This window comes from Panicum virgatum, chromosome 8N (genome assembly GCF_016808335.1).
Source record: "Panicum virgatum strain AP13 chromosome 8N, P.virgatum_v5, whole genome shotgun sequence".
NCBI classification, from domain to species: Eukaryota; Viridiplantae; Streptophyta; class Magnoliopsida; order Poales; family Poaceae; genus Panicum; species Panicum virgatum.
Genome location: NC_053152.1, coordinates 33,152,532 through 33,174,163, shown reverse-complemented (window position 1 = coordinate 33,174,163; position 21,632 = coordinate 33,152,532). Strand labels below are relative to the sequence as shown.

General features: G+C 46.5%; 3 protein-coding genes across 3 annotated transcripts; 2 read left to right on the top strand and 1 right to left on the bottom strand.

The window, feature by feature from the left end:
* Window positions 1-2,704: 2,704 nt before the first annotated feature.
* Window positions 2,705-3,988, top strand: LOC120684964 (uncharacterized abhydrolase domain-containing protein DDB_G0269086-like). The gene has a single exon (XM_039966816.1). It carries the CDS (start codon window positions 2,705-2,707, stop codon window positions 3,986-3,988), a length of 1,284 nt encoding a protein of 427 aa, XP_039822750.1.
* A 3,220-nt stretch (window positions 3,989-7,208) lies between these two features.
* Window positions 7,209-8,740, top strand: LOC120684561 (cilia- and flagella-associated protein 91-like). Its single transcript, XM_039966410.1, has one exon. It carries the CDS (start codon window positions 7,422-7,424, stop codon window positions 8,574-8,576), a length of 1,155 nt encoding a protein of 384 aa, XP_039822344.1. The 5' UTR covers window positions 7,209-7,421; the 3' UTR covers window positions 8,577-8,740.
* Window positions 8,741-14,187: 5,447 nt separating this feature from the next.
* LOC120685779 (actin-related protein 2) lies at window positions 14,188-19,645 on the bottom strand. The gene is made up of 15 exons (XM_039967866.1): window positions 19,484-19,645; window positions 18,409-18,519; window positions 18,195-18,329; window positions 17,984-18,055; window positions 17,814-17,892; window positions 17,660-17,709; window positions 16,800-16,903; window positions 16,643-16,711; window positions 16,500-16,563; window positions 16,360-16,428; window positions 16,182-16,265; window positions 15,629-15,687; window positions 15,254-15,320; window positions 14,858-14,941; window positions 14,188-14,684 (listed from the first exon to the last, which is right to left on the bottom strand). Exons 1-15 carry the CDS (start codon window positions 19,523-19,525, stop codon window positions 14,604-14,606), a joined length of 1,170 nt encoding a protein of 389 aa, XP_039823800.1. The 5' UTR covers window positions 19,526-19,645; the 3' UTR covers window positions 14,188-14,603.
* Window positions 19,646-21,632: the final 1,987 nt, after the last annotated feature.

Genomic DNA, 21,632 nt, shown 5'->3' with positions numbered 1-21,632 from the left:
AACATTGAGAGAGTAATTTGGAGTTGAAGTTTCGGACGTTCTCATTCTTTCTCTCCGTTTTCTTCTTTGTTCGTGTTCTTCCCATGGGACATCAGCATGCAGCAGATGCGCGACGGTGCGAGGGGCACAAAGGCGAGGAAGCTCGGCGTGGGGCAGCCTCCGGCGGCGCCTCCTGCGGCAGCCGGCAGGGTGCAGATGTGGCATAGCGCAGCAGGCACGGTGGCGGGAGCTCGGCACGACGCTGCGATGGCGGCGGCTCGGCACGGGGCACTACAGCGGCGGTGCTGCGCACAGCTCACAGCTACTGCCGTGCTTTTTTTATTTTTTTCTTCGATTTGTAGAGACGCCCCGTGATCCGTATCTAAAAATCTATTTCTAAGGGTGTGTCGTGCCCTCACCCGCCCCTAGAAATGATTTTTATGGGCAGGCGAGGGCATGACCTGCCCCTAGAAATAGATTTTTAGGGACATGTATGTTTGTCGGGTACCACGATTAGGGGCACCCTAATCGGGGTACTAAGATCGCTTTAGAAACACAAACACCTAGTAAGGCAACTGGGCCCACGAAGGCCCACGACCTGCTTCCCATTCGGAAGAAAGGAAAGAACTCAAAGAAGCCCAGCATGCGACCCGTTCGCATCCCCCTCGAACCCGCGAAAACGATCTCCGCCTCGCTCGAGGGTAGCGGACCTACCCTCGAGCGGGTGACTCATTTTCCGCCTCGCTCGAGGGCTCCCCCCGGGACCCTCGACCGCGCAACACACCTCCGCCTCGCTCGAGGGTAGCGGATCTACCCTCGAGCGGGTGACTCATCTCCGCCTCGCTCAAGGCCGTCTCTCGGCGCAAGGGACAAACGGCTCCGCCGCCCAACCGACCGCCGTACGAAGGCATTAAAGGCCAGCCACTCCGCCATGGCTCAAAGGACGGGCGGCGTCAGACTGCCACTCCCACTGTGGATGTGACCGGGGTCCCATCCGCTGACTTCGGTCACCGCTCCGCCACCCCAGTTGCTATAGCAACACTGTGGGACCAGTGATACGGGACAAGACAGGCCCGGCACTGCTCCCGTACCATTCTGCCGACACCGACCATCCGGACTCACCTCCCCGCTGGGGAAGGGGTCCGGCGATGTCACGTGTCCTTCCGAGAGGGGCACTCAGCACGCACGGGCGGGGCCCCAGACCTCCCCCCTTGTGGAGTCCGGGACCTCCGCGCGTCCCCCGGACCTCCTAGCGTGCACGCCCGCACTCCGACCAGGGGGTCCAGGGCCGCCGCGCGCCCCGCTACCACTGCCGCTGGTGCATGCAGGACCCTAATCCGTAGGGCCCACCGAATGCCACCGCGCCGTATATAGGAGACCATACATCAGCGACGACCACGCCGCCTACGGGGACACTGCAGGACGACCGGCGCGATCCTCGCAGAACCAAGGACGAAATCCAGGACGACAGCGACGCGCGCTGCCTTCCCACAGTGTACTTCCTACAGTATCCAACCACTGTACCCCGCGATTCAGGGGAAAACGACGACTTCTATGCCCCCACTCATGTACCCCGCCCCTCCTTGTGACTATAAGGAGGGGGCGGGCTTCCTTTAGCCGCGGCTGCTGGCTGGTTAGTCTCTCTCTGGCTTCTCTTTTCCAAGAGGACGTTCAGGGACTACTGAGCACTCATCTGAGCCGACTCCACTTCTAGCAGAGACTTGGGGGCTTCCCTCCCTCTCTCGCCTTGCTTGTATCCCCTGCTACAAGCACTCCGGGTGCAAGATAATACAGTGCCCTTGCACATCCCCTTTGCTGGACGTACGGCCCCGCGGCCAGAACCAGGATAAACCGCGCGTTACTGTGTTGCCTCTTGCATCATCATCTGGGACGCGGAAGCACGTCGCATTTACTAGTTGGGATCCGGGCCCCCTGGGTCGGGACACCGACAATGTTACCCGCCACCCTTACAAACGTCACTTTTAACTGCGAAAAGCAGCAACGGGTCTGACGTCCGTTGCTAAAAAATCTATTTTGACCGCCCCTACAAATGGTTTGTGTAGGAATGATGTATTGTTGTCCGTTCGCTAATTTTGTAGGGATCTATGTGATTGAGTCATGGAAGAACGCCCCTACAAGTCATTCGTTAATTAGTAGAGACCTATGTCATCGAGTCATGGACGGAGGTCATATCCGACTTACATACATACGGAATAGACCTTAGTCCGTCCATGACTTGATCACGTCGAACTCTATTAAGTAATGCATGGGCAACTATATGTATTCAATATTTATATAAACTTTCTCTGTAGCAAGATATGAACATAATTGCGTAGTATCGACATATAGTTGAGCTCTACGTGGAACTCCACTGTATGAAGCAACCTAAAAGACTGCTAATGTGCAATGTACTTGCCCTTGTACTCCTATCATAGTGCGGACTCGTCTAACGGGTTCCAACCAAATCAATTTGGGAAAAAGATTCTCAAGTCTTATCCTAGTGCAGATGCAACGGACTTTAACAATTTATCCTCAAGTTATCTTCAACCAATCACAAAGAACTCCGATCACGCCTGGGCCGACGAGGGTCTCGCAGCCGTCGCTTCTCAATCGCACGCCTCCTATATATATAAACCCTCCACGAAACCATCCTTGATCCTTTCGTTCCGCACCGCAACCCCCATCGATCTTTAGTCGCAAACCCTAGGCGAACCCAGCAGCAGCGATGGCGTCCCGCCGCGGGTTCTTCTCCTTTGACCCTTTCGACTCCTTCGACCCCTTCGACTTCTTCACCGCCCCGCAGCAGACCGCGAGCGCCGCCGGCGGTGCATCCAGATCCACTCGACCTCGCTTTATCGACGACCTCTTCCCGTTCGCCAGGCCCGCCGAGCCTCCCATCGAGGTGCTGAGGCCGCGGGCGCCAGCGACCCGCAAGAGCCGCGAGCCCGCGGAGAGGCCGGTGTCGATCCCGATCCGCGTCGACGGCCCCGACACGGCGCCGAAGCGGGCGCCGAAGCAGCGCGCTGATGAGCCGGCGGCGAGGGCGGCCGGGCCCGGGAAGCGCGACGCGCCGTCGGCGGAGGCGGCGGCCGTGAGGGTGCAGGCGGCGGCGCGCGGGTTCCTGGCGAGGAGGTGGGTGCGGGCGGTGCGCCAGGTGGAGCGGGAGGCGGAGGCCGTGGGGAGGATCGTGGGCGAGAAGGAGGAGGCGCTGCGCGGGAGCAGCAGGGCGAGGGCCGCCGCCGCGGAGGTGCTGATGAAGATGCTGCTGCGGCTCGACGCGGTACGCGGCGCCAGGGAGTACCGGAGGAGGGTCACCAGGCGGGTACTCGCGCTGCAGGACGCCGTCGACGCACTCGAGCAGCCGTCCAAGGCGGCGCCGGAGGAGCCGGAGGAGGAGGCACAGGCTGAGGCGGCGGCCAGCGAGGTTGCGGAGGATTCCGTCGACGCCCCCGTGACCAAGGCCATGGAACTGGAAGTGGTGGCAGAGGAGGCAGAGGCCGCCGGGGCTGAGGCAAGCGTCGTGGAGACCGGGGAGCCGACGGAGCGCTCTGACGCCGACGCCGCGGAAGACACCAGCGTGATCGACCTGAAGGCTGCCTCCGAAGCGACGGAGGCCGAACTGGCGTCGGACGCTGCGAATCTTGACGACGGCAAGCGTGATTGTTGCGATGCCGACTGGGAGATCGTGGCGGAGGAAACCACAGAGGCAGAGCCCGAGGCGGCCGCATCCCCCGACAAGGCAGCGCCGCGCCAAGAACCGGCTGGCCAGGAGATGACGAGGGCGGCCGATGCCAGTGCGGCCTGCGTCGTGGACACGGGGAAGGTGATGGAGATGGTGGCGGCGCTGTGCGAGCAGAACGCGCAGCAGCGCGCGGTGATCACCGCCCTGGCGGCGCGCGTGGACGCGCTGGAGCGAACCGTGCGGCGGATGGAGGACGCCGAGCGTCGGGCCGAGAAGCCGAGCGGAGAGGCCGGGGAAGCAACAACGCCAAGTTCTGCAGCGGTCTAAGGATAAGTTCTGCCATTAAGAAAAGGATTTAATTAGTTTTGCAATTAGGATTTGCTCGGACCTTTTTCCATGCCAAGACTCTCTAAAATATTGTTTCGTTTAGCCAGATTCTAATGGAATTCTTTCAAACTCATGTTTGCTTTTGAGGGTTTTCAGCATTGGTATCCGCAAGTGGTGAGGTTTATGCGTACTATTATTTCCATGCTCGAGCCGCAGTTGCATTTTCGTGAAATTTTAGCTGAGACGGTTTGTTTCCGAAAATGGGATTTCATGCATGTCGAATGTCGATTTTGCAGTGCTGCTATCAAACTGTCGGACTATCGAATAGATACCGTAAAAATTTGGACGAAATTGATGAAATTTACTGTAGCAATTTTCAACCAAAAGATTAGAGAAACTAAACATGATCTAATTATAAAACTAATAATACAGATGGACGAAAAATCGTGAAACGAATCTATTAAGTCTAATTAATCCGTCATCAGCAAATGTCTAATTATGATCCAATTAGATTTAAAAGATTCGTCTCGTAATTACACCCGAGGGTTATGAAATGGGTTTTGTCAGTTATCCACATTTAATACTATTAATTAATGGTCAAACATTCGAAGTTCCTGTAGCGCTGAAAATATTTTGGATCTAAACAAGGACTTAAATAATTTGTCTGAAGAAGAAGATCTATTACATTTTCTTCTCGTGAAGACTTTGTGGAAAATGTTGAAAGCCTCCAATATTTTGGGTAGTTACTGAAATTCTTAGCAGAGGATATATCCACAAGCAATGAGACTATCAGAGCTTGCCATTTCTTGGATTGACAACAATTCCCGGCTTGAATCATATTACATATGTGCAGACGCTTCTAACTCCAGAAGATTCTGTCGCCCTGAGAATTTAGCTGAAACGGTCGCGAGGGCCGGTGGTTTGTCTCAGAATGGAATTTCATTTGGTGTTGATTCAGATCTCAGAGACTATTAGGGCCCGTGGATTTTTTCTGAATGGGGGGCTTTTCATTTTTTTTCCTAGTATAGTTGTTACTTTACGTTTCCTAAAACTAAAGTATATCCCAGGGAACACAAATATAAGCACTGTAAGATATATATATTGATAGAGTAAAATGCACCAGTAGTCCATCAACTTGTAGGAGGGTGTCACTTAGATCCGTCAACTTTAAAATTGTATTTCTTGGTCCATAAACTTGTAATTTGTGTCACTTAGGTCTATGAGCTCTAAAAGTTCATTCCTAGGTCCATAAACTTGTAATTTGTGTCACCTAGGTCCATACCCCTCTGCCTCGCCTTCATACACTGATATCGCACCAACATGAATCTGCACGGTTCCCACACATTGCTGGAGTTTCATTAGAATGGTGAAATTTGAGCCCCAATTTCAAATCAAGTGCATAGGGAGGGGAGAGGGGGATGAAAGACTTATTTTGGAGATTATTGACATATATAGGGATTCAAAGGGGGCTTCCGGACTACCATTGGTGAGTTTTGGAGTTTATATCAAGATATAACTCTGTAATATGAGTGGAGAGTAGGGTGATTGCTTTGGAAAGATGAAGTAGATTATAGATGGACTCAACAACATGTTTACCATGGTAAGGGATATTATATCCTCCAGGGCGTGTGTGGTCCGATATGGTGGTGCAAGTTGTTGTGGCGAAAATTCTTGTAATGATGTTAGACTTGGGTCAACCCAGAGTGGTTCTCAATGAGGGGTTGAAAGATATCCATGGACGGCTATATCAGAGCGACCTTTAAGGGTCTATAGCCACACGATCGCTCATGGATGAAGTTCTTGGACCTAAAAATACACTTTCGGAGTTATGGACCTAAGTGACACAAATTACAAATTTATAGACCTAAAAATGCACTTTCATAGTTTATAGACCTAAGTAACATGAATTACAAGTTGATGTTTCTAAAAATACACTTTTGGAGTTCGTGGACCTAAATGGCACACCCTTACAAGTTGGTGGACCTTTGGTGCATTTTACTCATATTGATATATTGACATGTGCTACTTCTATTAAGATATTTTATTTAAAATATGAAAAAACATATACTACATAAATTACTTTTAGAAGCATCAACCTTGTAAACTACTATTTATCGATACGGTCCAGACATGTTTCATAGTGAATTCAACGAATCTAAGTTGATATTTTGGATGCTGATACAATTTTCTTTAAATTTGGTTAAAATTAGAGAAAGTTGATTTATGATAAAGATAAAGTCAACTATAATTAGGATAATAGAGAGAGATGTGAAACTCAATCTTTGTTGGAGCTCAATATCTAAATAACAAAAGTAACGAAAATTCTGGAAATGACGAAACACAAAAAAAAAACAGAAACTTTATGTTCTTTCCGTGCTAAACATTAACTATTATCTCACTCTATCACATTCAAATCTAGAAAACGTTAAAAATCCCATAAATACCTGATGGAAAAAAGAAGGTTTTGCATGTTTGGACTGTGATTTAGCAACATTCCGCCTGCAAAAGCTATTTTTTTAGTTGTTTTGGGCGAACAGAGGACGTGTTTTTCTTTTGCAAGATTGAAGCTTAAAATAATCTAAAAAAATAATGAAGCTTAAAATAGAAGCAATCCAATTTGCACCGTTCTTAATGGGCCATATCCATCCTAAGGCCGTGTTTAGTTCCGTTGCAAAAAATTTTTCAAATAAATCTTACTAGTGTTTAGTTCCGTTGCAAAATTTTTTCAAATAAATCTTACTAATTTGAAGTACTAAATGAAGTCTATTTATAAAACTTTTTACACAGATGGATTGTAAATCGCGAGACGAATCTAATGATGCTAATTAATCCATAATTAATTAATAATTAGCGGATGGTTACTGTAGCATCACTGTTGCAAATCATGGATTAAGTAGACTCATTAGATTCGTTTCGCGATTTACAGCCCATCCATGCAAAAAGTTTTATAAATAGACTCCATTTAGTACTTTATACATGTGTCGAAATATTCGATGTAATGTTTTTTTACAGGGTTTACGGGGTCGGATGGGCTTAATTACTCCGCAATACCTCGTAACACTGCCATGTAGGCCCGATTACGGAACCCCGCAGCCTCTGCGGTCAACAGGTCACCTGTGACGACAAAAACAAACCTGGGCCCACACATCAGCGTTGACCCCTTCTCCCCCCTCTTTCTTCCCCGCCCTTCCAGAAGCTTCACGAACCCCCACAACGATCACCCCGGTCCCGTCCACCAAGCAATTCGAAGCTCCCGAACATTCCTCCCAAGACAACGCCGTCGCCTTCTCGAACTTTCTCCATCGTCCTCCATATATACGCTTCGCGACAACACCCCTCCTCACCACACAGCAACTCTAAGAGCAGCAGCTCGGAGAAGCAATCCCAGTTCCAAGAAAAGCTCAAGGAGGCCGCCGCCGCCGCCGAAGCAGCAATGGCGTCACGCCGGTTCTTCGCCTACGACCCCTACGACTACTACTACGCCGCCCCGTACCACTACCCCTACCCGTACCAGCAGCAGCCGCCTGCCCCGTCCCGCGGCGCCGGCGGGTTCTTCGCGGACGCCGCGCCGGAGCCGGTGAGCGTGGCTCCGCGGCCCAGGGTCGAGTTGTCGAGGCCGATCTCCGTCCCCGTCCGCTTCGTCGGGTCCGACCCGGAGCCCGAGCGCGTGCCGGCGGCGACGGCGCCGAGGAAGCGGGCGCCATCGGCGGAGGAGGCCGCGGTGAGGGTGCAGGCAGCGGCGCGCGGGTTCCTGGCGAGGCGGTCGGTGCGGGCGGTGCGCGAGGTGGAGCGGGAGGCGGAGGAGGCTGGGGGAAAGATCGCCCGCGAGGCGGAGGTGCTGCGCGGGGACGCGAGGGCGCGGGTTGCCGCCGGGGAGGCGCTGATGAGGATGCTGCTCCGACTCGACGCGGTGCGCGGCGCGCGGGAGTACCGGAGGAGGGTCACCAAGCGGGTGCTCGCGCTGCAGGACGCCGTCGACGCCCTCGAACCCAAGGCGGCGCCGGTTGCCGCAGCGGAGGAGGACGAGTCCAGGGTGGCGGCCGAGACGCCCGGCGGGAGCGCGGTGACTTCGGAGCTTCCGGACGTGGTGGAGCGCAGCGGCGAGGTCGAAGCGAAGGCGGCTGCCGAGATGGAGGTGGACGGGGACAGAGCCGGCGGCGAGCGGGGAGAGGCGGCGGAGACGGAACAGGCGCAGGACGCCGGGAACCTTGTTGACGGCGACAAGCCGGAAGGTTCGGGCGCGGCGGGCGAGTGGGAGATGACGGAGGAACCGGAGCCCGCGGCGGCGCCGGCATCGCGCTCCGAAGCGGCGCGGCCCCAGGAACCGGCTGCGGGAGCAGAGATCCGGACCGCGGGAACGGCAGCCGGCGACGGCAGCCTGGACACGCGGAAGGTGATGGAGATGGTGGCGGCGCTGTGCGAGCGGAGCGCGCAGCAGTGCGCGGTGATCGGCGCGCTGGCGGAGCGCGTGGACGCGCTGGAGCGCGCCGTGCGGCAGGCCGAGGACGCCGAGCGCCGGCGGCGGCGGGCCAAGAAGCTGAGGAAGGAGGGGAAGGGGAGCAGCCACGGCAAGTGCTACAGCGATTGAGGAGAGGGTTCTCAGCACTAATAACAGCTTTATTTTTTGAGCTTTTGCCCCCCCCCCCCCCTAGTTTAGTAGAAATCGGCGCTGTTTTGTAAATTTTTCTCGTTTGGTTTGTATAATAAGGTTTGGTAATGACTTTCTTACAACCTGCCGTATTTTTGTTGATCGGAATGGCCGGTTACATCTACAGTCCGCCTAGCATTATTTTTAATTGGGTTGAATCGTGGCGTCCGTTGACCTCCGCCCAACCCCAACCCACCCACGCCTCCCCATCCCCCTCTTGTGAGAGACTCCTCCCTGATCCTGCCGACGGACGCGCTTCCGTCCCTTGCCCCAGCGACGCCGCCGCCGCATCCTGTCAGCGCCCCCGCGGTGCTGCTCCGCCCATGGCGGGAGGCGTTCGAGCACAACCTCATACCGATCTCTAAGGTCCTCTTCCCTGAGGGCATGCTGGTGTAGACCCTCACCCTGCTCGGAGAGAAGCTCGCCGTCACGGCCCCCGGCGGGCGCGGGCGCGCTGCAAATCCCGGCGGAGCAGGTGGAGCTCGCACTCGGCACGCTCCATCCCGAGGATCCCGCGCTCAGGGATGGCACCGCGGCGTGGGCACTGCTGATCCTGGTGGAGCAGGTGGCGCTCGTACTCGGCACCCTCGCGGCCATGCTCCCTCCCAAGGACCCCCGCACTCGGGGATGGTGCCGGGGCGTGGGCGTGTGGGCGCTGCAGATCCCGACGGAGCAGGTGGCGCTTGCGCTCGGCACGCTCGCGGCCATGCTCCCTCCTGAGGACCCTGCGCTCGGGGATGGCACCAGGGAGGCCATGGCCGCGAACCGTCCACCACGACGTTCGACGGGATCCAGGTCCCCAATCATTCGATCAATTTTTTTCACGAAAGGACCATGATGCTCGTTGGATTGCTATGTGAATGCGAGTAATTGATGCGGAACAAAATGTTCTGATTTATCTAGGCAATTTTTCTGATTTCATCCAAGCAATAATGTGTTCGTAACAAGGTAGAATAATGCAAGTCCTTAGGCAATTATCTCTTTATGCATCACTGTTTTTTTCGGCTGTACTACAAGTAATCAAATCATTTTTATTCTAACTATATTGCAGCTATCCAGCAGGAGAGGAGGAGAGTGGGATTAAAGCTGTGCGGATCATGTATTGAGTTTCTGCCCACGTCGTCCAACCATGGGAAAATACAGTGGATTTTTGTGTGTACAAACCTTGGTTAGTGCATGGATCTTGTTTCCACTCTCGTATATGTTTTCTAATTTGCCTTTGTTATGCCGTAGTTTGCCTTTATGTGTGTTCTAATTTTTGCTAAACAGTGGTGATTTTTGAGACCCTGTATCTATGCTTCCTTAATCTGTCATTGTGGTTTTTCTGTTAAACTTTGCATAGTTCATTTGTAGAGTGTGACATGTGCTAGCAGTACTTAGTTGTATATTGGATAGGTATTAAATTTCACTTGTTCTGTATTTTTTTTCTTCATTTTCGTTTCGCGTTCATTCTATTAATGTGTCTTCTTTCACTTTTCTACTGTATCCTCTAACTACTGATCTGCAATAATAATATGGACAGGAATAAGACAATAACATGTGACTATTTTTTTTTGTCAAAGAGGAATGCAGTTTTAGTAGAACTCATAAGAATTTTAGTTGAGTTTGTTTATGTCTGTTTTTTCAATATGATATAGATAATTTATATCTGCACTGAAATATGACTTCAAAATATAGATAAATAGATCTTACTTTGTTTGTATGTATTAAAACGTGATACACCATTTAGGAAATGTAAGCTTTTCAAGATTGCCAAATTATACACTTCGTGTTCTTAGGTTGCAATTTTTGTGGTCTTATAATCTGGCATTTCTTCCTACTGATTTAGTTCATGCTTAGCGCTTGGTTTTAGAGCACGCTCACACAAACCAATGATGCAACCAAGTAATCTATGCTCTTTTGAGTTTGAATACTTGATTTTTTTGTGTCAGAGAGGTACTCAGATTTGGCAAAACTAATACACATTTTAAGTTGGTTGTGTATTTTTCTCAGTCTAATATAGGCAGTTTATATCTGCATGGAAATATGACTTCAAACTATAGACAAATGGATCTCGTTTTTAGTAAAATGTAAGGACTACAACACTGAAAATGAATCATAAATTAGGTACACAAAATAGGAATTACAAGCATTTTTAAGATTATCAAATTATGCCTTTTATGTTCTGAGTTATCAATTTTTATTCTAATGATCTGCCATCTCTTCTTCTACTGATTTACTACCTATTTTGTTCTTGGTCTTAGACTAGGCTCACACAAACCGATGATGCAGATAATGCATGCCTTCTGGTCTTTTGAATATGCTTTCATCTATGTTCTAATTTGCTCATAATTATTTAGAACTTTGCTTAAGAGGTTCTAAAAAATTGCCTATTGTATCTTGTTGGTTTAGATTACTAGCATATGAAAGTCTAGGAATTAGGTTGGGTGGGTTTTGATTATTTTTGCCTGCTCATATGTTTTAAATTGCTTCTGAGTTCATTACAATATGCTTACAACTTCTAGCAAAAATGCTTAATGTATTGTACAAGCGAAGTACCACCAAAATATAAGGTTCAGCAAAATGTTGTTCATTCATTGTGGAGTTGCTTTTCAGTTTTCTATACATACACCACTTGAGCTGTTCTCTAGCTTGATACAACTTCTTTCCTCCAATTATGCTCGACAAGCTCTCTGATTATTCTTTCCCCCTGTTGTATTTTTGCAGTCCATGAATAGAAATACTACACTATGTGATTGGAAGAAATATGATGTGTTCATTCATCTTTCGGACTATTTTGTTTCACATGTGCAGTTTTCTAAGATGCATGGGATGAAATGTTGTAAATAAGTAGGGTTGCATGTTTGAGGACGTCATTGCTAGGATCTTTATCTTAGAATCCTTTCAACATGTAGTCATCTTGAGATTATACAGTCCAAATAGTTAGGGCAGGAGACAACTGAAAAATTGCTAGCCTCCGATCATGCAGTCCTTATGCTAAAACTAGGAAACTAAACTCATAGGTCCCTGATCTTGCAGTTCTAGGTCATGTATTGTATGATGAATCCTAAGCAATTTCTGAACAAATTTTGCCCATACTGTTTTTCTGGTTTCTTGATAGTCATGCTTTCTAGCAGTGAAAACTGTAGGCAAATCAATAGGGTTTGTAGGTCTGAAAATTGTGTTGTAAGATGCATGATGTTGCTTGACATTTATAGTTCTTTTTATTTCCATGAGAAGCTGATGGTGAGCCATATCGAATGCTTGACAATTTGTATGTTGCCTAGTATTTTTTTGGTTCTATGATGCTTATTATTTTCCTAAACCACATATCTGATGATGTGCTGAAATGCTAGTGAATTGCATAATGTATTATGTCTGGGCCGGCGTCAGAGAAACGATGCAACCGCCGCAGGGCAAAAAAATGTAAAAAAGCAAATATGCTAGAATAGAAAAGTGCGCCACTAGTATTGATTACTTTCCAAATTAAGGGCGGCCGTACGGCCGGCCTAACTTACGGCCGCACGTTAGCAGGATCTTGGCTTGGAGAATCATGTCTTGGCTTGGAGAATCATGTCCTCCCTTCTGTGGCATCAACCTTGGAAACTTTCTGTGTTTTTGTCTGTGTCTACTGTCTAGAGCTGCAAATTACGAGTGGCAAAGTGGCAATGTGAGAAACAGAACAATGTTGGGTGTAACCCACAAAATTCAGATGTCTCGTATCATTGAGCTACCTAGCTCTAAGGGTGGTAAATGATCTTAATTTTTAGCCTATATAATCTAAGAGTCGGGCTCTAATTTTATATGATTTTGAGCTAAAAGTATTAAGGATCTAGTTAAATTGTAAAAATAGCATTATGATCATAGCCTATTACCACCCCTACTTAGCTCATAGTGCACAAAATTCAAACATCCACGGCTACCAGAAAGCCTCTTACATCATGCGAGCTTTTCCGGAGCCAAGCGTGGTAAAATTTGACAAGAGAAAAAATATTGTTGGCTAATGCTAATTTATTGTAAGAGAAAAATACTGCTAGCTGGTTGGCCGACAAGCCAACCGAACAGAGTTCCAGACTGGACAGATAAAACTGGCTGCCCTTCTCGGAGGAGCCGGAGGTGTACCGGCGGATCATGCGGGAGACACAGCAATTGGGTTAGGTACCAGCTCGCCAACGACAATGGGCCTGTTCGGATTGCCATTTCTGGCTGGGCTGGAACTGGGTTGGCTGGGCTGATCAGCCCTGCGGTTCGGCTGCACAGGCCCAGCCGTTCCAATCAGCCGCAGCCTCAGCGCCTTCGGGCCTTCCCATCGCTTGCTTGGGCTTCCGAACGGTTGTTTGCTTGGACTTTTTCTTTTTTTAAAAAAAATATCCAACCGATTTGAATTGACTGGTGGGGCTGCGGCTGATCAGCTGAGTCAGCTGCTTTTTTTTTTGAGAGGAACCGGGATTATCATTCATAATGAAATTGATAGTTTACAACCCATTTTACAAAGACAACCCTGAAAGAAATGAAAATAACATCCAGATCTTTGCAAGAAACCCCGGTCTTCCTCGTCGCCAACGATCGAAGCCATCCATGAGACCGATCACCACACCGACAAAGGAAAAGGATTTTGACAGACACCGAGAGCAGCACATCGGAGAACCAATGCACCTTGAAGACGATGAATGCACATGCCAAGAGAGATGGCTGGCAGCCATCACATCACCGGATCCAGGGTGTCTGGCGCCTCAGACGACAACGACAACGACCCCGGCACGCCGGACAACAGGAACCCCGAAGGGGAAGTAAACCACCAGAGGAGGTGGGACAAGCAACCAACCCGGCTCCATGGATTGGTAAGACAAGATCTCCTGCCCTTTCACACAAACGCAGGAGAAGAAGAAACCTCACAACGCCACCGTCGGCGATGCTAGATAGGTCCGAGTAAGCAGAGCACCTCGCGACACTACCCAACACCAAACCAACAGAAAGGAGGGACAAAATCTTCATGCCGCCGTCGAAACCGTCAGCGGGAAAGAACCCTAGCTTATTCACTGACCTCTTGCAATCGTCATCCGAAGAGACAGGCGCCATCGATGAACGAGGAAGGCAAGCCAACCTCACCACATCCATGGCGTCGCTCACCGAAGACGAAGCAGCAGAGGAAAGATCCACGCCACACCACCGACATGGATAAGCCGAACTTACCTAAACTAGGTAGAGTATCTACGCGACCAGCCGCCGATTGACCGGATCCCCACCACCTCCGACGCCGGTGAGGGCATCAGAAGTGACGTGCCGGTCGAATCGGCGGCGGATCGGAAATCCGCCCTAGAGTCGCCTCTGGTACTGTGCGAAGGGGAAAGAAGAGTCGAGAAATAGATGGATATAGCTGAGTCAGCTGATTCAGCGGCTGATCAGCCCAACCTCCAGCCCATCCGGTTACAAGCAACGGAACAAGCTCAAGCACAGCGAATTAGTCATCCAGAAGAAGCAGCTAACCGAAGGCCTAGCTGTTTCTGTATTTGTAACTTGTGAACGGTCCTTTTTCAATTCCCCTTGTGACGGACGAGATTCAGGCTGACTATTTTTCAGCATTGTCAGCTTCATGATAAAATTGTAAACAAATAGTAATCAAGGTAGTATCTCATATCTCAAATCCACAATGTAGCTCAGCCCCGTTAAAAAAAAAACAATGTAGCTCAACCATACCTTAAGTCCACGACTTCACGAGGCTGGCTCAACGACAAAGGCCAAATCAACTAACAGCACCAAATCGTCCCTAGGATGGCCTATCATGTTGACGACGGCTAGACTACAACATAACACCAACAACAAAGCTATGTAGTGCTGAGCACTTCTCTCAGCATGTAACCTTAACTCTGCCATCAATCTATGGCCGGCAGCTCTGGCCTTTTTTACAATCAGGTGAGTTCCTTCTGTTCAGATTGGACGGCGAGGTCCCAGATGGTCAGGACTTATGCCTGTCCGCACTTTCCAGACTTATGCCTGTCCGCACTTTCTTAGGCACGCTACGCCTTCTTCCTGGTACTCCTGCCTGGTGATCCAGAACTCAGGCGCGTCCTGGATGTTTGGAACGATAGGCAGCAAAGCATGTAAATAGAACAGTACAATAATGTAATAAAAATCATACATGAGTACACGACAGTTTTTATTGCCTTCCTTTCCTACACTTGTTCTCTCTATTCCAAACTGACTTGTATACCGTTCCGCACGAGTGCATATAACAGAATTACCTTCATGATTCCAGCAAGTACTGCACCTCCGAGGTAGACCATGTGCTTTCTCCTAGGAGGATCCTCTATCCTCAGCCGTAATTTCTTTGCACAGCAAGATAGAACTCGTCACTATAGGAAACACAGAGCAGATGCTAATACGCTAATATCAGATTGAAGGCATATCCTTTTGGAAAATGTATATGGGTTGTTCTGTCTATGAATTCAATAAGCTTATGCATTTATATCTCTCTTATTTGTAGAAAAGAAGTTTAAGTACTTTGACAGAGGATTTTGTCACAAATTTCAAATTTCAATAGAAGGATAACAACTGTAGACCAATAACTACAACAATGCAAGGGAAGGACATCAACAATACTACAACTATTTCGTCCAAAAAAAAAGTCTATATATTACCTTCAGGCCATCTTTGTTTCCCTTCAAAACTACATCAAGATAGCGATCAAGAATTTCCTTCTCCAACCTTGTCAAAGGTAGTAATTTGTTAGGCATATGCAACCTAGAGTCCTATACTCAGCTAAAAGCTTATATGAAGCAGGGAAACAGTCACTATAAGAAACATGACTGATAATTATCATACCAATATCCATATGCACTTATATGACAATACACAGAATGCTATTAAAAAACACTAAATAATTAATGGGCATAATGTTGTTTCCACTCATGATATTTCCATGCTGGTATGTAAACTAAAATAGACAAATGAAGATGAGCAAATCCTCATAAGTCATAATTACACAGTTAAAAATTAAACAATTATAGTCTTACCGACTTGGCAGACCAGGGTACATGGTGCTTCCTCCACTCAGGACGATATGTTGATAAAGCTGCAAAACAAGACCATATATTGTAATAAGAAAAAAGACACACAACATGATCAACCTATTAAAGAAACTATGCAATTAAAAGCAAGTAGGAACTAATGTAGTTGATATTCCAAATAGTTTCAGCCTCTTCACTGAATTTGACTTAAGAACATCAAATAAATATAAATTAATTTCAACATTCTAAATAGATTTAACTTCTAGACTGTTTAATAACAGTGTCTAAATAGCTAAGCTTGTTGAGTTGCCATATTCATGGTGCAATGTCACAGCCTCTGTATAAACACATCAAACCGAAAATATTACAACAAAGCATATAATTATATATGATTGTGTGTTGGCTGATATTGTCCCAGAAAGTTCGAATCCACTAGTATCCTAACTCATAAAAATGATATCAGTAAAATATTAACCCATCATTTCTTCCAATCCATGTTTCATTTTAACAAGTGAAAAACTTAGACAGACAATGCACTGTACTGGTAAGATATGCATACCGTCATCCGGTTGTCGATATCCATTTCTTGAATGCAGCGAAATGCCATATCTGCCATCCCATCACCTTCAACATCTATCAATTCCTGTTCAATAAATGTTTGATTATTACTACCTTATTGCTGACCTTGCCGACACAATTACATACCGCAATCAGCAATACTATGAAGGAATTCTTACAGGAGTGAAAAGCGCTTCAGGAGCTTGAAATCGTTCAGTGCCCACTTTGATAACTCTTCCATCTGGAAGCTGATAACAAGAACTGAACTTACAATGAGAAAAAGAACAGGGAAGAAACAAATGCAGGACAATATACTTACAGTGTAACTTTTCACAAGGATTGTGGTCTCAAGTCCAAGCTGGTATTCTCGTTTGTAATCATAGCTGCACATCATATAACTGTCATGAGTACATATATAACAGCAAGGTAGGAATAATAATTAGGAATAATAAAACAACCAACCTTATATAGCATAGCTTCTCTTTTATTTCTCTGACCGTCTCAAAGTCAGCAGCTTTGTTCATAGCATACCTTTTAAAGTGGGAGAATTAATTGATTAGAAAAAGTAATGCAGCGGCAACTGCAGAAGAAAATATCACCAGAAAAGGATAGGTATTACCCTCTTCTTGAGAGTAGATCAACAAGATAAGATGTTATATGCCTTCCAGCTACATTCATTCTTTTTGTCAGATGTGGATAAGAATATCCATCGACTACAGGCACCTGATCCATAAGAAAGATGATAAGTGTAAATTTAAGGTTGGAAAATTGAAATGAATTGTAAAAACTAGAAGCTTCATAGTATTTGCTCAATAGGTCAGAATGTAGCAGGGGGGAAAAGGCAACTGCTCATGCCTCCAAACTATATAGTATATACTATAAGGCCCCGTTTGGCAGGGCTTCTACTGGCCCCAGCTCAGGCTTCTCCGGAGGAGCTCTACCAAATGTTTTCTCTGAGGAGCCGTTTTTAGTGAAAAATAGAGGAGCCAAAGCGGTTTTGGAGGAGCCACTCCTCCTCCAGAGCACCTTAGAAGGAGCCCTGCCAAATGAGGCCTAAGTTGGAAATAGGTTTTGTGATAACATGTGCAAAAACATATTCTGGTTGAAATAAATGATTAGGAAATAACATATAATATCAAAAGAGCCTGTTGAAGCAGCTTGAGCACAGAGGACTCAAACGTGCTTTGTAAAACCTAATAATGCGCAGAGTCAGTTACATCATTTTTATGCTTTTCTACTATCCATCAGTAATTAGTGATTTATAAGTTTAAACTTTAATGTTGTCGGATTCTTAAACCCTTTCATATAGCATACTGAATTCAGTGACTGGCGCACTACTTAAAATGACATCATACAATGTTGCTGATTACCAATATATTTGAGTTGGTTACACAGAGATGATTAGGAATGGAATGTACCACTTCAAAGCGAATTAGTTAGTACAATTTAGCCATTTAGGGAAGTATATTATTCACATACCACATGAGTAACACCATCACCAGAATCTATCACAAGTCCAGTTAGCAAGCCTGAAATGTATACATACACGTAAAAGTGGAGCTTTAACACACTCCTGTATGTGCTTGTCTGAAAGCCCAGACAGTATCATGTAGTAGGGAGGGAGAGAGATGACCTTGAGCATATAGTGAAAGAACTGCTTGTATCTGGATGAAGACCCCAGCAAAGTTATATTTCTCGAACATTGTCTCGATCTGTAAATCATGGGATTCAATTTGTTTGTCATTGATGTTAGGAACTGCAATGTTGTAGTATATGACAACTTGATAAAAGGAACTGACATACCATTTGTTCACGGTTTTTCACAGGATTGAGTGGTGGATCTGTCAGTAGGATTTTACACTCAGATGGATCAACCTAAATGGAGCAAAATAGAAAGGTGTTGCTTTACCTAGAGCTAGGAGACTTTGAGAATTATAACGCAGAATATAGGAATTTTGTTTCCAAGAGAAAGCGTATGATGTTACAAGATGTAAGCATATCAGTATAAATATACTTTCAGCTCACTGTAGAAAGCATGGTCCCAAATATGGCCCATATCATCCCAGTTTTGAACAATCCCATTGGTAACAGGATACGATACATCAAGTTGATGTCTCAAGTCAGCACAAGCTGCTCCAACTACAATGTCCTGCAATGAACACAAGCGCCAATTATAAGGTTTACCCAAGAAGTAAGTTTCGGAAAGGTGATAAGAGAAAGGTTCAGACTGTCAATTCTTGTTCCTGGAGTGACTCCTCATAGCGAAGCAGTGGTCTTCCAACAACACAAGGGAACACAGATGTAGGGAAGTTCTCGCCTGCAAAGCCACACTTTACATACTGCAGCCAAAGGTTTTGAATTAGAGAATGGAACCATTCATACTGAAATCTGGTGTAGTGTTACTTAATCATAATCAGACATTCACCATTCAATAAGTGAAAAATCTGTCTATACAATGCAGCAAATGCAGAAAGCAGATTGGGTTCACTAGATTACAGCAGGATGTCACAACTCACAAGAATAATGCAAAGTAGCAAAATGGTAATTTAGTTGTGTGATCGAAACCTCAGGCCGAATTAACATTTCTGCAAATGAAATCATTGCACGATTACATAGTTGCAGGTCTGGCATGAATGAAACCTTTTCTTATTATCCATTGACAAAACGTAATACATCAACAAATTAGAGAAAGGTAGCCCGGATACATTGTCAAACACAATTTCACTGACGATTTTAAAACGATTAGCAGATAATGTCCTTGACCATCAAAACACCAACAGTTTAGGTGAAGGTGAAACCTCAGCTGTGCGTTCTGAACATTTGAAAACAGTTGAACACGCCATTATTTGTGATTTAACAGTTCGTCGCGGCAGGAAACGACCTCTCAACCAAAAATTCTATTTATCGGCAGTTTCAACCAAGAGAATAATAGGCAGGACACCTAAGAATGCATCGCGGAATAAATTAAGACAGGCAAGGCATCTTTTCCTATCAGGAATGGGGCGGCCGCCTTCTCCAACGCACTTGAACCACCTACCTACGGCGACCCAAGCCCCCCCAACACCGTGTCTCGGTTCCGATCCCCCATCCAGCCGCGGCAGGACTGATCCCAGAGTTCCTCGATCCCTCAAGAACCTGGCCGCCAACCGGACACCCCGCCGGCGGCCGAATCAGCGGCGGCAACACCGGGGGCGGAGAAATTCGGCCCGAGATTCGGAGCATGAATGAACAGGTCGGGAAGCGGATCTAGGAAGGGAATGGAGCGGAGAGAGAGGGTGGATAGAGGGATCGGGGAGGGCTTACCCCGGTGCCGTTGTCGCAGACCACCACGTTCCTGCTCTCCATTGGCGCCCCACTTCCTCCTTGCCCTCGTCTCTACCTTTCAGTTTCTCTGGGAGTGGAAGCTACGGCAGTGGGCGGAGGAAGGGGGAGAAGACGAGCAGGAAGATGCACGCTCGCCGTCGGATATCCACGCGGACGGCCTCTGATCGACTACTCGGTACAAGAAAACAATTTATCCTTTTTTTTATTGCACAAATGAATCAGTTGTCTTTCACTACCCGTAGCTGTGGACTACGTAGTACACTAATATTTTAGGCAGGCCCTGTTTAGTTTGGGGTGAAGCGGGGCATGCTATTTTGTGATGCACCACAAGTTTTTTCAAAAAAATTTCAACAGTATCTATTATATCGAATCTCCAGACATATACATAAAAAATTAAATGTAATTAAAAAAATATTAATTACACAGTTTAATAGTAAATGAGGAGATAAATTTTTTAAGTCTAATTAGTTCTAAATGGACATTAATTAAAATAACAACGAAAGTGCTACAGTACTAAAATTTAAAAAAATTCGCGAACTAATCATAGCCTAAGTAGTAGTTCAAGTTTGGTAGGAAAGCCATTATAGTGGTTTGAATTTTACATTGGGAAAGGAATTAGATGTTCTTAGCCTAAAGGGAAAGAGAGTGAATTAGACAACTTAAAACTTTAACCTAAGACTCCAACTATTTTGCACAATATTTAAACTAAAACATACTATCTAAATATGCAACTACGGTTCAACTAGTGTGAAACCCTCCTCTCAAAATAAATTTTGCAACCTATAGCCAATCCGATCAAGAATTACTCTATAAAAGTAAAGTAAAGGCACATAAATATTGCAATAAGTAAATGCGGAAGCTTAAAGAAAGGATAAGAGAAAGCAAACTCTTTGACACGAGAATTTCGTGGTTCGGTTAGCCACAAAAGCACACTTACATCCACATTGTTGAAGCACTCACAAAGAGTATTGCTTCTGGCAATCAAATCTCTTGTGCTCACAAAGAAGTCGTCGCTGCTCCACACCAAGCCGGAGGGGTCGAAGACGTTGCCGGCGATCAACCAAGATTCCAAGAGGCCCACACCAAATACAAGAGGTGGTTCTCTCCTAGAACCAAGGCAAAGACGTACAACCTTACTCACTCACTCACTCACTCAAGAGCTAATCAAGCACTAACACTCGCAAAGCATGTGCTAAATCTAAGACACTCGCAAAGCATGTGCTAAATCTAAGGATGTGATCAATTTGCTATTTGGATGGCTTGGAGTTATTCTTCAATGTGTATGAGGTGTCTCTAGTCTCCAGCAACTCCAAAATGGCCGGGGAAGCCATATATATAGCCTACAAATTTTAAGTAGCCGTTGGGGGCATTTCTGCATCAGCGTCGGATCTTCCGACGGGAAGGGGGGAGGGGGTGTCATATCATCCGGTCACTAATGGCTTGAACAACCCATTAGATCTTTCTGACAAGTTCTGCAGCTAAAATAAGGTACTGTTGGATTATCTGAAGGTACCGTCGGACTATCAGATGCTAAAAAATTTTCTGAAGCAAAAAACAAGCCCTCTGGACAATACTCCAGTGCATTAGTCCGACACTTTTTCTACAGGCGTCGGATCATTCGGTCACTCACAGAAATCAGTTTCATGGTGCTTCGTATTTTGATCATTACTCTCAGCTCCGAACTCCGATTTCGATGATCTTCTACTCTTTGGAAAGCTTATGAAATTATCTACAAGAATATTCAGGAGTCCATCTCATTAGATCAAGTTTTGAGCGTCGAAATATCCGGTGACCGTCGGATCATCCGGTCACTCATGGAAATCAGTTTCCTGGTGCTTCGTATTTTGATCATTACTCTCAACTTCGAAATCCGATTTCGATAATCTTGTACTCTTTGGAAAGCTTATAAAATTATCTACAAGAATATCCAGGAGTTCATTTCATTAGATCAAGCGTCGGAATATCCGGTGACCGTCGGATCATCCGGTCACTTCACAGAAATCAGCTTCATCATGTTTTGATCATAACTTTTTGCTCCAAACTCTGATTTTGATGATCTTGGACTTTATGGAAATCTTATGAAATTGTTTACAAGAATATCCAGAAGTCCATATCATTAGATCAAGTT

Coding starts and splice junctions, on each gene's coding strand:
- LOC120684964 (XM_039966816.1), top strand. CDS start 2,705: ATGGCGTCCCGCCGCGGGTTCTTCTCCTTTGACCCTTTCGACTCCTTC.
- LOC120684561 (XM_039966410.1), top strand. CDS start 7,422: ATGGCGTCACGCCGGTTCTTCGCCTACGACCCCTACGACTACTACTAC.
- LOC120685779 (XM_039967866.1), bottom strand. CDS start 19,525: ATGGAGAGCAGGAACGTGGTGGTCTGCGACAACGGCACCGGG. Junction 18,520..19,483: donor TCTGCGACAACGGCACCGGG/GTAAGCCCTCCC, acceptor CTTTGGCTGCAG/TATGTAAAGTGTGGCTTTGC. Junction 16,904..17,659: donor GTGATGGTGTTACTCATGTG/GTATGTGAATAA, acceptor CTTATGGATCAG/GTGCCTGTAGTCGATGGATA.